Raw genomic sequence first — 16,303 nt, forward strand, 5'->3', positions numbered from 1 at the left:
ACCTAAGCCAAAGGCAGACCGTTAACCGACGGAGCCACCCAGGCGCCCCTAATCATAGCAGCTTTGATTAATATTGAGAGAAGCTGTAGGCACAGAGTGGACAGAGATGTGCAAAGGGGTGGGGAAAGGGGGTTCAGGGCAGAAGGGGAGGGGAAGTCCTCAATGGATGGGGACACCTGTTTGCTGACACACAGAGGGAAGGAGGTCAAGGTCAAGGTGACTATGCAGGTGCGGGGAGGGTGCAGGAAGTTGAGGGCCATCCATCGTGGGCACCCATGGTCCTCGGTTTCTCCCATCACTTAGCAGATAGGATTATCAGCTGAGACCAAGGGGATGGGCACTTTAGTAGGGGGACCTTCAGAGAAGAGGTTTGGGGACTTGTTTAGGGGACCCGGCTGAGACTGGAGCCTGTGTTTGGGGAAGCTGAGAGGCGTCAGGTTCTTTGCTGCTGGACAGCAAACCTGGTGTTTGCATCTTGGCTGCGTTTGACTCTAAGCCCACATTCTCCTTGCTTGACCCAGTCTCCCTGAATCCGTTTGCTCATCTTCTCAAGTTCAACCCTTTGGTCAGTAGCTTTCTGGGGCATTGTGATAAGAATTACAATCTGAGCAGAATCCAAGAAGCTGGACTTCATCTACATTCACCCAACAGAGCCCATCCCCCAGGAAAGTGTTCAGACTCAGGATTGGACCAAAAACAGTTCAAATCCCACATCTGTGCAGCTGAGTCTGGGAGGTGAGAGAGGAAACACTAAAACCCAAGGATATGGGCTCTGGAGGTGAAGAAACAGGACTTTAAATTAAATTGGAACTCAGACTTACTAGCTGTGTGACCATGGGCAAGTTACTTAACCTCTCTGAGCCTATTTCCTTACCTATACAGGAGGTAATAGTAGAATCTATTTCACGGGGTTGTTGTGAGGGTGAAATGAGATATATAAAGTAGACAGAGGGTTCTGCTCGCTAGTAAAATCGAATAATTTTATAGAACATGCCTGACCCATTTTATTGCTCCTGTTGTAAATAGTATTAATAAAGTCCTGCATCCATTAAATGGAGGGCCCATCTTCTTGTCCTGGTTCTGTTATATTCCCTGTGTAAGTCACTGAAGTGAATCTTCGGGCCTCTGGTTGCTCCTCTCCAGAATGATGGTATCTATACCCACTTCTAGACTTCTGTTCTCTTCAGTGGTTACTGCCAGACATGTCCTAATAGTTTTGTGCTCTCCCCTAGCACGTGACCTTCTCAGCTACCCTTTCAATTCACACTGTTGGCGACTGTGCCGAGGGACAGCTCAAAGTCATGCACTTGGCAAGTGATCTAGGAACTTCACTTGGCTCAGGAGTCTGCCAATTCCAACCATCCGAAGGGGGCCTGGTTTGATGCGCAGTTTAAACTGGTTCTCTGTGGGGGGGAGGGGGGGGAGGGATGGAAAGAGAGATAGACAGACTTCGGGCTCTGTGTCCTAAACAGCTCTTGGCTATTTGTTAGGGTCTGAATGTAGCCTAATATTTTGATGAGGATCTGTGCAAACTTCACACCCTCGATAATCGAAAGAACAAACAGAACCGAGTGGGCAGTAGGAGATGTCTACTCTTTAATGAGCCCGCCTGGAGGGGCTCTGTTTGGATGCTGCCCCATAGCCCGCTTCCAGAGGTTATTCAATATCTGCTGTCTTTGTCAGCCTCGAAATCAAAGCCTTAAGGAACAAGCTGAGATTTGCATCTTTTAAAATCTTGCCAGTGAAGTGTAAAAGGTGTGAATATGCTACTTGTTTGTTGCAATATTTTAAGATAAATTTTAAATCATTTGAATTGTTAAGAATCTCGAGTCTCTATTACGTAAGAGACACCGTTAGATGGTGGTGTAACGGCTCTTGCCCAGGAGTGCAATTTCAAACCTGAAATGGGGCTCCCAAGTGCCTCTAATAATCTTTCCGAGGATCTCAGGCAGGTGCAGAGTCCATGGTTCCAGGCCCTGCTCTGCCATCTGCTAGTTGCGGACCTTGGGCCAATGTCCCCACCTTTCCAGGCTCCTCATACGGTGACACTGACAGCTACCTCATCCAGTGGTTTCTGAGAATTAAATGAGGTACTGCCTGGCACAGACAAGAACTCAATATTGCGTCTAATATATCTGAAGAGTACGGGTTTCAGAAGAATGATGTCAAATCCCAATTTTCAAAAAGGGTATTGTTCTCCTGAGCACTTGGTACTTCCTAGGGGAGCCAAGTTCTGTTCTTAAATAAATCATATTAAGTAAAAAGTTCGCCCCCTTTCTTAAGCCTTGCATTTGGAGTTTTAATCGCAAACATACAAAGGTTACACTTTGTGGCTTCGATTCAGAAATGTCAGCACATCAAACACACACTCAGACACATACTCGGAGACGCTTACTCATACGGTGGAAAGGGCAATTAGGTTTGGAGAAGAATGTCACATGAACAGAAGTGCAGCTCATTAAAGCAGTACTTGAAGCTTCTGACCTCAGCTACATAAACAAGGTTTTCAGATGACAGAATTACCAAGAAACCCAGTCCTGTGAGCATGATTTAGTTTCTGAAGCAGTTCGGCATCTAGACTCCCAGAGGATGCAGGCCATGACGTGTGACCAGATCACCTATGCGGTGTTTTGGAAAATGCTACTACACGAGAGACTGTCGTGGTGCAGGATGGGGACTGGGGGCTCTGCTTTTCTCAGCCTGCAAGTTTCCCAAGCTCGGCAGATGTGCGGATGCCTCAAAACCAGATGGGGCTTTATGTCAAGTGACGGGGAGCACAAGCAACCAGAGAACGTTATGGTCATCAGCCTAGATTGTACGGGACGGGAGGGGTTGGAGTCCGTGAGGCCCGGTGCCCGGGCTGGAACAGAAGGAGGGAGTGAGCCTTGTTGATCACGTCCGGATGGTCCCGGATGGCTGCCTGGGATGAATGGCTGTAGGGAAAGGGGCTCTTCTTAGGGTCCCCTTCCCAACGAGCTGTACTCCTCCAGCCCTGGCCAGAGGGAAAGGGTCCATCAGATTGCTCCTACTGTAGAGCAGAAAGAGAGCCACGTTCCCTGGCAGGCAGGTCGCTGTACCTACACCCTTAGTAGTTAAGACTCTGTGGATGGTAACGAAGCAGGCCATCCTTGTGACCTAGTTACTTTTCTCTCACTCCTTGATTTGCTGCCTCTCTGCTGACAGCTGGGGAAGCTGATCCAAGGACTGTACCCTGGGGCAGCCAGAGCCTCGAGCCCCAGGCTTGTGCCCTATCCAGTTTTCACGGCAAGCTTTGCACTGGCATTAGGGACACTGCCAGGTTTCACTAAGGCAATCCTAATAGGATAGGAATGCCACCCAAATCTCAATCAGACATTTTGATTTAAACATACTATACCCACATACCTTCTACTGTGCACCACATACTACAAATTCTGCAAGCAAACACACTCACCCACGCTGTGGCCTCCGTGCCCCCTGTTAGAGCACAGCCAAATTCTGAGCTGCTCGCCCAGACCAAGGGGACGTCCCGGCTATCACCCTCAGCACAAGGAACCTCCCACACTGCCCTATAATTCACACTGAGAGGAGGAAGAACAACTGCACAGCCACACCCTGCTCTGTGCCCCGTAAGCCAGCCCTCTGAACTCTAGAAGCTTCCGGGACAGCCTATTTCATTCATCCATCGTGCTTTTCACCACGACCAACAACTGGCTCCCACATTATACTCGAGGAGAAATTATGCAGGCAGTCTGAAGGGATTCTCCTTCATCCATTCCTTCACGCCCCCTGGGGTAATTACTGAGCATCCTGCCAGGAACTGGGGAGGGCTAGGTAGGCCAAGATGAACACAAGGTGGAGGCCCTCAGCAGCTCCATCCCATCCAAGTGCCCGCTGCCTCCCACCTGGATTACTGCAGGAGCCTCGAACCAGTCTCCTGGTTTCACCCTCGCACCTACAACAGTCAGAGTGATGCTTTTAAAACCCAAAGTTGGATCATGCCACTTCTCTGCTTAGGGCCCTCCAAAGCCTGCCCAGTTCAGCCAGAGTAAAAGCCAAAGAGCCTACTGTGGCCTAACCGATATCATCTCCTCTTCCCCTTTCCCTCACCCACTCAGCTCAGCACTTGGATTCTGTGCTCTTCCTTGACCATGCCAGGCAAGCTCCTGACTCAGGGCCTTTGCACCTGCTACTACCGCCCGAACCACTCTCCCTCCCCCCGCCCAAGATATACACACAGCTCACTCCCTCCCTCACCTTCCTCCCATCTTTGCTGAAATGTCAGCGAGGCCTTTCCAACCACCCTGTTTAAAATCAACCTCTCCCCAACCCCGCTCTCCCCATCCCCAACTCTGCTTTGGTTTCCTCCACAATGCTTGTCTATTTTTAACATGTTTGCCGATTTCTATGTTTATTACTTGCCCACTCCCTCTAAACTATAAGTTCCAAGAGAGCAGGAAATTATATTATTTTTACTTCTGTGTCTCCAGCACCTAGAAGGGTCCCTAACTTCAATAAGCACTTGCTGTTGAGATGACCTGGAGCACTTGGCAACACCCCGGGGGGACAGAACCAGAACACACTGCCTCTCAACCCACTGCTCCACCACGCGCTCAGCCCCAGACACCGCCTTCCAGCACGCCAACTAGCACCGCATACTGACCCACAACAGCCTGCCGTGTGGACTGAACCACATCCACCAGCATGCTCTGTACTGAAGCTCACACACCCCTTCAGTACAGCCTTCACCATCCCACACAGCAACCACAACAGGATCTGCCATTCAGCCCATGGGCTGGCAGCACCCCCCTGGACCGTGTTCTAGTCCCAGCCATGCCGAGCATCGTCCCTGGTCCAGCAGCATTCCGGCACATATGAAAATTAATGCAGGAGACAAACACCCCATGCTCTGGTGCGTATCCCTAAAGAATCCCATACGTTCCTCTGCACAGAGCATCGCAGCCTCGTATTTTATAGCCGTTCATGGGTTCATTCATTTATTCAGGAAAAATCATTAAGTGCCTGCTAGGTGCTAAGCCTTCTGCTAAGCACTGGGGATCAACACTGACAAAGATAGTCACAACCTTTCAATCTAGTCAGGAAGACAGACATTGCACCAAACAAGCAATTACAATAAAGTGTGATGAGTTTGTTGATAGGACACTAGCGGATGATCCATCCCCAGGAATCAGGAAGAGTCTGGGTGAGCGGGAAGGAGCAAGGCACCGCAAGGGATGGGGGCTGGAGGCGGGCGTGGCACGGGGAACGGTATGGACATCGCAGGTGGATGGCTGTGCACGGACAGAGCCGGGAAGGGACGAGGACGCCCTGCGTGTTCGAGGAACTGCAAGCAGCTCAGAAATGCTTTCTCTTGGAGGGCAGGAGCCGAAGCTGGGGAGGGGGCAGACGCTGGACCCTGGAAGACCCCAAAAGCCATACATGCTCAGGAACAGTAGGCATTATTCTGGGGGTAGCAGAGAGCCACCAGGGAAGCTTTAAGCAAGAGGGACGCCATCAGATGCACAGGTAGAAGATATTACTCAGGTACATTACAATGCACCAAAGCTCGTGGATCTCTGTCGTTGGGAAAAATGCTCTGCAAGCAGCTCTTGCCATAACAAAAGCCGGCACTGCGAACAACTGAAGAGCTCATGTTAATGAATCTCCAATAATTGCACCCTTCACTGGTGTGTGAATCGAATCCTCTGTTCCTGCCCTGTGTTTTTTCTCCCGCTGCACTCTATTTAATAGCACGCATGAATCAGGCACGCCAACAGATACACGCATGCCTTGTAATAACCCGCAGGCCCGCGGCACTCTGCACACCCTTGCTACGGGCCCTTATGGAGGTGTGCGGAAGGGGAAATGTGGAATCACTGAGTGGGGGTGAGGACTCTAAGGCTGGTGTCCACAATGAAAAAGGCATACGTGCAGGTTGAATCAAAAGAGGGGGTGGTATACCCATGATTATTCTTTCTTTTTTTTTTTAAAGAATTTATTTATTTATTTGAGAGAGAGAGAGAGAGATAGCAACAGAGACAGCGAGAGAGAGCATGAGGGGGGAGGAGAGGGAGAAGCAGACTCCCCGCCGAGCAGGGAGCCCGACGTGGGACTCGATCCTGGGACCCTGGGACCATGACTTGAGCCGAAGGCAGACACTCAACCGACTGAGCCACCCAGGTGCCCCCATGATTATTATTTCTAATTCAGTCTCAGGGAGCAAGGGCATTGCCTGCTTCCCCTCATTACTGGTGGCAGAACATCTTGAAGAATATAGCCCAGTCCAATCACTGTACTTTGAAAGTCACGGTTAAACCCAGGAGAGGGAATTCAAGATGTTGGCTGGTTGGAAATCCTATCAAATGCAGAACAGTCGAAGGATCCTCTTGATCATTACTAATTACTGTGATATTTTTATATTATCTAGGATAAGAATAGCTACTTTTTCCTGAGTATATTCTAGGAGCCAGGCACTGGCTAGATCTTTTATATTCATTATCGCTTAGCCCAGAAGTTCCAAAATATTTACCCAGTTGGAATGGACTCAGTGGTAAATAACCAGTACTAACAGGAACCGGTTAAATGTCAATCTGACTTTGAGTAATCACTACCCCAAAGACTATAAACTGAGTCCATGGGCCACATATGACTTGTGGATGTGTTTAATTTGGCCTGAATTGTGTTTAATTTTTAAAAATTTGTTGCTGATACATCAAAAGACAGTGAGATCTCATACAAAAGTCCTGATGAGGATGGGGGAATGAAGAGCCTGCCTCCCTACAGGACAAACCTGGCCAGCCCGGTGCTTGGCTTGTAGAAGATGCTCAGGGACGGTACCTGTTCTTATGGATGATGTAAAAAATATTACAATAATTAGTAACGGTCAACAGGGTCCTACAGCTGTGCAGGTGGAGATAAGAACCCAGGTCCCCAGTCTGCCTCTGTCCCCAGCCACCTCCTCTCCTATTTACATTACCTGCCTGGCTTCGAAGGCCCCTGAGCCTGTGACCTGTTCCCAGAAGCCACCACCCACTGCCCAGACCAGGTGAGAACCAATGTCTTCCTGGAGGGCCCCACCCCCAGGGCTTCTGAGTCAGGGTTTCGGAGGAGGGGCCTGAGCATTTGGGTCCTCAAATTCCCAGGGGATACTGCCGGTCTGGGGACCACACTTTGAAAACCACTGGTCTACAACTAAAGAATGAACCCTCCCTAGAATGGCACCGGGTTCAATGCTGCTGGAGATGGGGGGTATTTGCATCCCTCCTCCGGCCAAGTAAGGAGTAGGGGGGAGGTACACATTTTGAGACCTCATGAATTGCCCCACAAACCTAAGTCAGTTTTGTGCCCCATCTCTGAGTTCCCAGTTTCCCGAACAGAGAACCCGTTCTTGTCTCCCAGGCTACCATTTTGATCTTTTTCCAAAATAGTTCATTAAAAGTGATGATACAGCTTAGCACATGCAGTGTCCCTCTCTGACCCCAAGTGCACACATGGACATCATCTTAAGGAACAGCATCAGGACTCAACACACTGTTCAACCCCTCAAAGACCCCGCACCCAAGACATTGATCAACATGTGACATGGCTAACAAAAATAATGATCAACTCTCCTAGAGCGCCAACTACGTGCTGGGCCTGCACTGAACGCTTCATGCATCATGACGATCCTCTGACGCAGGAACAATTAATGTTGCTATAGCACAGAGGATGAAACAGAGGAGCAAAGAGGCGAACAGACTCGTCCAAGTTCACCAGCTCTAGAATGATCAAGAGATTGTTGGTGGGACCCACTGTATTCACTTGAGGGTCAGACACTATTAGAAATATCGTGCTCAATTCTGTGTCTGTATTTTAAGATGGAAGCTGATGGCCTGGAAGACACTAGGCATTTGGAGGTGATGTCATTTGGGACGTGCTTGCAGGTGGAAGGTGTGTGTGGGTGTGTGTGTGTGGGGGGGGTGTTTGGCCTGGAAATCACGGGATTCAGAGTGTAATCGGCAAATGTCCACAGGATGCACTGTAGAGAAAGAGGCTCTGAATGACAAGATGGGCCAGAGGGATGGCAGTTCTGGGGAAGCTAATTAGACACCAATGTGTACATTTGCAAGAACTAGAAGGGCTGCAACTGCCTGCCTCTAAATAACCTGGCTTCCTAACCCCAGGGAGCGTCCAGAGAGACGCAGGACGCATCGGGGATGCTGTGAAGGCGGGATGCTAACGGTGTGGGATGGCGGGGAAGGTGCAGCACCAGGGAGATGTAAGAATCACCTGGGGGACTTTCTTCAGCCTATGCACCCTTTGCCCCCTGGGCATTCTGATCCGCCTTGAATGGAGTCAGACTGTGTGAGGTCTGAATCCCTGCTTCATCACACCCTGGCTGAGTGACCCTGGACAGAGCACTTACCCTCTCTGAGCCTCCCCACCCTATTGCAGTACATGGAAGAACAGCACCTCCGCAATAGCTCATTGTGAGGATCTCATCAGATGTCACAGGCAGCGTGCTTTATGTGGTGCCTGGCACATAATAAGGGGCCAAGAAATTCCTAATATTAAAATAACTACCATTATCATCATGGAGCTCACAATGTCGGGTTTTGATGACAAGGTTTATGCGCACATTTCAGCCTTGGTAGCCAGCTTCACAGCTCATCATAAAGTAATGGGGTCTCCCTTTTTCTTAATCTAACCAAGAAATAGCCTGTCTGGGGAATTGAAGTTCAGATTAATATAGCGCAAACTCGCCCCCCCCGCCCCGGTGCTGACAAGGACTCCCAGCCAAGACTTTGGGGAAGGAGAACCCTCCCGTGGGTGCATGACTGTGGGAAACGGGAGGCTTTTATTCTTGTCCTAGAGACGTTACCTCAAAGCCGTGTTAGCATTCAGAGCCTCCAAGAGGTCTAGGAGCATGTCAGCTTTTGCTTCATTCTGTTTCGCCGTGGGTGGAAGCTGGCTGGTGGTGCTGTCTGATTTACTGACCGAGACGTACTGTAAGTTTCAGGATTACATTTAAATCCCGCGGAGGTAAACAACATGACCTTTTCAATGTCAGTATGAAGAGAAAGTGACACGGTCGAACCAAGGAAAGAACAAGGGCAAAATCAGACTCCGCATCCCTGTCCAAACCTGGATCTGAACTCTGCTCACCAAAGAACCATCTCCAAAAAAGTTACCAGCGAAGACAGTTAACTGTAATTGAATCGGTAACACAGGATCTCGGTAGCTAGGGTCTTGCCCGCCTTCGTAGAGGCCGGAGTATGTGAATGGAGATCTCCATTTTTGTACCCAGTGACTGGGTGCCTCAACTTACAGACATATTCGAGTAGAGGCATCGAGGTCTCTCCCTCAGAACACCGTGGGCGCACACGACGGGAGAGGAAAGAGGATGTTACGCGTGTGAATCCAAGAGTCAGGACAGTTTACTTACGGCTTTTGGCTTATACGGGGGCTGAATCTCTTTGCGTTCAAGTTTCTCCCAATCAATATACCGGAAAAACGCATGCTCCTTGATGTCGCGTTCACCTTCGGGTCCGCAACCCAGACGTTTGCCCGGGTGTTTGGTCATCAGCTTCAGGAGAAGAGAAAGGCTGAATTTAATGAACTTCGGGGGAGGACACATGAACCGCGCAGAAATAATGACTCCTGTGAATTAGGGAAGAAAGCGCAATGAGGGTCTCCATTTTTATTTCTTGCTTTCCATCCCAGACAATAATTTCCCAGTGAGGTCTTTATGATTGGAGGACCCAACAACAGTGCCCAAGATCGCTTATGGTTAATCGAACCTGAGCCTCAATGTGGACCTGAACTTCAAGTGAGAAATGTCACCTGATGCATTCTGATTTAAGAATGAGTTTTATGCAATTACTGGTGCATTTAATGAGAACAGTTTCAGTATCTTCAAATTCCCCACCTCCCACCCCAAGAAAGCTGGAGTGTGACCAAGGCAAAGGCCACATTCATTCTGATAATATTTGCATTTCTCAGTAAAGCACTTGTGAAAATGACAAAACAGAAGAAAAAATATTAGTCGAATGGACCCAAGTTTCAAGTAATTACTTTCTGAAAGCTCATTAAATAGTCAAAACCTAGCCCAGCTCATTTTGCTTGTATCACACATTACACTAAACTCCGCTGAGGTTTCTTTGGTGTTCCATTTAAATTACTTAATTATCAAAACCCTCCATCTTTGGGTCTCTGAGCCAGTGCTAAATAACAAGATGAATAGATGCTCCAAGATGAAACCAGACAGGCTTCCTCTTGTAAATGAATCCAAAGCAGCAGGAAAATCTCTCTGATCTCAAGACTTGAGCAAATGCACCGAGAGCAAAGACGGAGGGGTTGGTGATTATAAAAATGAAAAACCAAAACCCAAAACCAACAAGAAGGCCTCAAAGAGGAAGAACAAGCAGTTGGAACATACGAGACCAAGAAGCTTCTCAGAGTTGACCAGACATCATGATGCCAGAGTCCTTAGATCGTGCTCAGGATCTGAAGATCATGGCAAGGAGATGAACCCATCAATGTACACCTACCCTGTTGGACATTCAGCTTAGCCTGATTCCTGCTTCCAGATAACTTGTCATCAGAAACTATCCCCCTACACACACACACACACACACACACACACACACACGCACACACACACACACACATTCTCCATATATGCTTTACCTGCCAGGGGGAAAATCATGGGGCACTTCTATTCTGAGCTGCTACTTGATCTGCACACAGGATCTTACCCAATTCTCACAATAACCCGATGAGGTGGGTATATTATTTTTCCCATTCCAGTGACAAGGCAATTGACATTTAGAGAGGTGAAGCAACTAGCAAGGATGCAGAGATAAGGAATGGCACGGCTGGGGCTCGATCTCACCTCTACCTACTCCCGAACTTGGGCTTTTAATGAGAGAGCTCTTTGTAGGTGGGCTCCCCAGGGACATTTGTGGCTTGGCTCGGTCAGGAAGGGTTTATGGAGGGCAAGCACATTGGGTCAAGCCCTGACATTTGTATAGGATTAGGATAGGAGCAAAAAAGGGCTACGAGGTTTTGGTTAGCACTACCACTAATGTTATCAATGACGCCTTCTGTGTATGGAGTACTTCCTATGCACCTGCGCTCTGTGCTCAAGGCTTCCCTGGCATTACTCTTTTATCTTTATTTTCATTTTACAACTATTATCCTCATTTTCCAGATAAGAAACTGGGTCCAGAGAAGGAGTCATTTGCCCAGAGGCACACAGCCAAGTAGCAGAGCTATGCTTTGAACCAATCTGCCCGACCCAGAGCTCTTGCTCCTCTGTGCTATGCAGTCTGCTTGTTTTCATGCTGACGTGTGGCCAACTGGGGCCTCTGTCTGCTTAAAGTTTGTTCAAAGTGGGAGTGGCAATCTGAGCAAACTTATACTCATTTTTTTTTTCTGGTAGAAAATACTTCTTTAATGGGATGGATATATAAAGGACTTCTCAGCTGGAATGGAATGGGTTTCAAAAGCCTAGCTCAATTTCCGTGTAAGGACGAGGATGCCAAGTGAAGAAAAGCCACTGCAGAATCATCCCGCGCTACTAATGCAAGTCTCTGCCCAGTCACTGCACTCTGAGCTGATGTGCCTGAAGCCATGCAGACAGCTGGATTTAATCACTGTTCTGATCTCTGATCACCTCCCAGGCGCATCCCCTGGGGCCCGCTGTTCGGGAGGAAGCATTTGCTGTTGGCTGGAGCATCCTCTATTCTTTGGAGTCTCAACCTTGAAGAAAGAGCCCACACTGGACTCAGCCCACTCAACTCGGAAAGGTCCTCGAACCCAGTGGTAAGAAAGTCACCCCAGTTAATCCTGAAGGTTATGGGTCTTAAATTAATAGAAATCTGCTCTACCAGGGAAACCGCTAATTGGAGCTGAAGCTGAATGCAACTGACCTGGAAAATCCTCTCTCCTCCATGACCCACTTAGAACCCCCAGCTGTCCAGGCAGGGCAGAGTGGTGAAGGGGAAGGTCTTGAGCATGTATTAATTAAGCACCTACTATGCGCCTATACCACACAAGGAGCTTTCTGTTACCTGATTGAATGCTCTCAAAAACATCTGTTCAATGAGTATTATTATTCCATTTTTAGAGATAAAGAGACAGAAGCCCAGAGGTGCAAAGGAGGACCACACACCAAGGAAGTGGAAGTGTTGAGATGTGCAAAGGGTTTCAATCTCCCAAATCCTCCACTTTAAAAAATTCCTATCACAGTGTATACATACTTCAATGCCAAGAAAGGCCTGGCAGGTAACAGTGGTTCATAGCATTAGTAATAATAATCATAATAATGGTCCATGGGTTTTGGATCAGAACACCAGGCTCTGTTGTAAGGGATTCACTTGTACTGACTCATTCAATCATCAAAAAAATCCTGTATGGAGTACCATCATTAGCCTCAATCCACAGACAAGGTTGAGGGACTTACCCACAGTCATAGGGCTAATAATGCCGGGACCAGGATTTGAACCCACATGGAACTGGGTCCAATGGAGATTTCTGCATATTGAAAGGGCACACCCTATCTAAAGGGGACATGGGCTTTCCACCCAGCTGGCTGATGCTTTCTTTATAGGAATGACAGACCAGTATGGTGAGATCAGATTTTTTAAGAGAAACTGGACAGTTAATGTTTATGGGAAATGCCCTGCTCTTGAAATGATGGCAATTATTAAACAAACTAAACGCTCTGTATATGACTCTTCCTCCCCCATGAGACTATGTCTACGGGGGTCTGCACTGGCCTTACACTGTGCTAGGTGATTCACCACGAGTGAGGATCTAGGTGGTGTTGTCAAGGTGCTCTAGACGGAGAGGTTGGCCCAGCTATTTCAAACTGCTGGAGTTTTCCAGCATTTCTGCACGCAGGCCAGCTCATGGGGCATCTGACTGGGGCTAGGAAGAATAGGGCTGGATCGGGCAGTGGGAAACCTGCAAACACCCCGAGGATCTAGGACCAGCAGCCCTGGTTTCTTCACACACACAGGTAGGGGAAACCACTGGGAAGGCATGTCCATGCCCTAACCTTGAAAATGCACTGTCCCCCCAGATTGGTGGGAGAGTGAATACTTTATAAAGGCAGCCTCCGTGGGCCATATTCTCCAGGGCTCTCCTAGAATTTCTTGCACACCTCCATCAGAGTTGAAATGCTACCACATTTAGATAATAGGCTTGAAGGCAGTGGTTTTCAAGCCACATGGGGACTTTTGCAAAATACCGATGTCCAAACCATCTTTAGGGTAAGCCTGAGGTTCTGTGCAATCTGAAGAAGTACTTCAGGTCATCATGATAGCACCAAAGGTGAAGACAGCTGATCTCCAGGGACTCACCCAGGTCACTGTGAGCCCATTCTGTCCTAATGCTAGATGCATAACAACAAAGCAATCCTCACCAGCAAACATGGGCCCTGCCTTCTCTTCATCCACCACCAGGTACAAAATGTGCATGCTTTTCAGCCAGTTGGGGGTGTGTGGGGGGAAACTAGGGGTTCTGAAGACACTACATTTGGGTCAGCTTATCCAGAGAATCCGTTAGACTCAGTCTTCCGTGATATTTTCTTAGGACAGAAGTTACACGCTGTTCGTATGAGCCACACACACAAGCAGCGGAGCAGGCGAAGGCTGTAGGAATGGTGCTGCAGGCCCCTTGCACCCCTTCCCATGGGTTCCAGCTCTTTGGCAAGGTCTCCGCGTCTCCTATCTCATTCATCCAATCTGCATTCCCCTGTGTGGGCTAGCTCCTGGAGCCCAGCTAGCAGCAAGATACGGCTGCTGGCAGACCTCTCCGGTACTTCTGTGCAGATGGGAAAAAAGCTCCCTTTGCTCCGGGAGGTAGCAGGTCCACGCCAGGCTCACAGGCCGGCAAGTGGGGAGACGGGTAGAGTTCAGTCTCCATCCCCTGCCCTCCCTCCGCCCCGCCCCGTGTGAGGCGTCCTTGTGCAGGGCACACTGTGCATTCTCTGCATGTGGTGGTCCAGGCCGCAAGCTTTCACTCACCCCTTTGCAGATGGCCACGGCTTCCTTGGACATGGACTTGGGGTAAGCCACATTGTGTTCCATGATGGACTGGAAGAGCTCATCCTCATCCTCCCCTTCAAAGGGTGCCTGTGGGACAGAGGAGAGTGTGGGAAGACAGGGGCACCGCCTGACCCTCCCCAGCTGCCCCAAACCACCGGGCCCTTTTCCCTGGGGTCCACAGTGAGGCCACACTCAGGAGCTTCCAGGAAGAAGACGAGAAAAAACATTCAAAAGGACTTGGGTAACCCAAAGGCCATGGAAGTCACAGGGGTTCCGATCTAGGAGCTGGTATCCAGCTGACACCCTTCTTCTAGAGAAACCATGCAGATGGGGGTAGGGGAGGACTTTGCTTAAAGATCACTTAAAATCCAATTACCTGCCCAGCCAACATTTCATACAGCAGGACGCCAAAGGCCCACCAATCCACAGACTTCCCATAGGGCTGATAAGCAATGATCTGGAAAACAGAAGGCATTCCATCAGGGAGGCAGGTAGGTTCTTGCCATGGCTGGAAACTGAATACTCACTCCTTTCAGGTGAGAGCAGAGCATCCTGGGGCTGGGAGGACGAAGAGTTCTTCCTTTGCCTGTCATCTGCCTGCCCAATTAAATCAGCTGTTATAGTCCCAGATGTGGGCCACTGTCAAAAAGAGTGACGAAGGGGCCTAGTGCCCACTTATCCAACCTTAGGAAGATGGGTATCTTTTACCAGGGGGTGGGGGGGCGCAGGCGGGGGGTGGGGGGAAGCCATCTGTGGGTGCCGCACTGCCTTTTCCGAAGCACTTAGCACAGTGTGTTCTTGTTAATTTTAATACAGTGAGTGTGGTGGCATCTTTAAGAAGGAAAAACCATCTTTGTTTCTCATGATGAAAGTAATAACATTTACACAACAATGGGAATGCACTTCACACTAGAACTGTACACTTAGAGATGGTTATGATGGTAAATCTCATTTTTATTCTTTTTACCACAATTAAAAAATTTTACGTTAAAAAGTTGTAATACCACTCTTACTATTTTCCTATGTATTTAAAAATATCAGTAAGCAATAAATAAATAAATAAATAAATAAATAAATAAATAAACAAGCTAAGAGAATACAACTAAAGTCACCCATAATTATTCATTAAGAGAAAAATTATGATAGTGCTTTGGTCTATTTCCTCTTAGAGTCTTTTTTATTGACATCTAGTAAAGTGTGCATCTGCACACGTTTTACATGAACACAAACATGTTAATATGTGGAATTTTAGTGAAGTATTTTATTCACCTAACATTTCCATGTGATAGTTGCGCATCGACGTAATCCATTTTGACTTCTGTCCGGCATTCCATTGGATGGATATACTGAAATCTACTTTGTCAATTCCCAACTGATCAGGTTTCTTCTGATGCTACAATACAGATTCTTGCAACTGGCTATCTGGACATTTGTCCAATTATTTCCTTCAGATAAATTCTTAGAAATAGCATTGGTGGATCAAATGGTATATGTAGTTTTTAAAAATTATTTTATTTATTTCTCATCATGAGAGGTGTTCTTCTCTTTGAGCTCCATCACCTGTTTCACCCATCCCCCCCACCAACCTCCCCCATCTGTTTGTTCTCTATAATTAGGAGTCTGTTTCTTGGTTTGTTGCTCTTTTTTCCCTTTGCTCCTTTGTTTTGTTTCTTAAATTCCACATACGAGTGAGATCATATGCTATTTGTCTTCCTCTGACTTGCTTCGCTTAGCATTATACTCGCTAGCTTCCTCCACGTCGTTGCAAAGGGCAAGCTTTCATTCTTTTTAATGGCTGAATAATATTCCAGAGAGAGAGAATGCGAGAGTGCACATCTTGTTTATCCATTCGTCTATTGATGGACACTTGGGCTACTTCCTTAGTCTGCTATTTTAAATAATGTTGCAATAAACATAAAAGTGCATGCATCCCTTTGAATTAGTATTTTTGTATTTTGGGGGTAAATATCCATTAGTGCAATTACTGCATCATAGAGTAGTTCTATTTTTAATTTTTTGGTGAACCTCCATACCGTTTTCCACAGTGGCTGTACCAGCTCGCATTCCCACCAACAGGGGAAGAGTGTTCCCCTTCTCCACATCCTCGCCAACACCTGTTGCTTCTTGTGCCATTGATTTTGGCCATTCTAACAGGTGTGAGGTGATATCTCATCGTGGTTTTGATTTGCATTTCCCTGATGTTGAGTGCTGTTGAGCACCTTTTCATGTGTCTGTTGGCCATCTGGATGTCTTCTTTGGAAAAATGTCTGTTCATGTCTTCTGCAATAGTA

At 47.9% G+C, this 16,303-nt stretch overlaps 1 protein-coding gene across 2 annotated transcripts in view; it reads right to left on the minus strand.

The window, feature by feature from the left end:
- The window catches only part of PRKCB (protein kinase C beta), a 316,758-nt gene that overhangs the window by 16,616 nt on the left and 283,839 nt on the right, over positions 1-16,303 (minus strand). For both annotated transcript variants that reach the window (XM_078074685.1, XM_036111159.2), the window contains exons 14-16: positions 14,389-14,469; positions 13,992-14,099; positions 9,404-9,544 (exon numbers count right to left, since the gene is read on the minus strand). In XM_078074685.1, coding sequence (XP_077930811.1) covers positions 9,404-9,544; positions 13,992-14,099; positions 14,389-14,469 — 330 coding nt within the window. The remainder of the gene's footprint in view (positions 1-9,403; positions 9,545-13,991; positions 14,100-14,388; positions 14,470-16,303) is intronic.

Source organism: Halichoerus grypus, chromosome 6 (assembly GCF_964656455.1).
Source record: "Halichoerus grypus chromosome 6, mHalGry1.hap1.1, whole genome shotgun sequence".
Lineage (NCBI taxonomy): Eukaryota > Metazoa > Chordata > Mammalia > Carnivora > Phocidae > Halichoerus > Halichoerus grypus.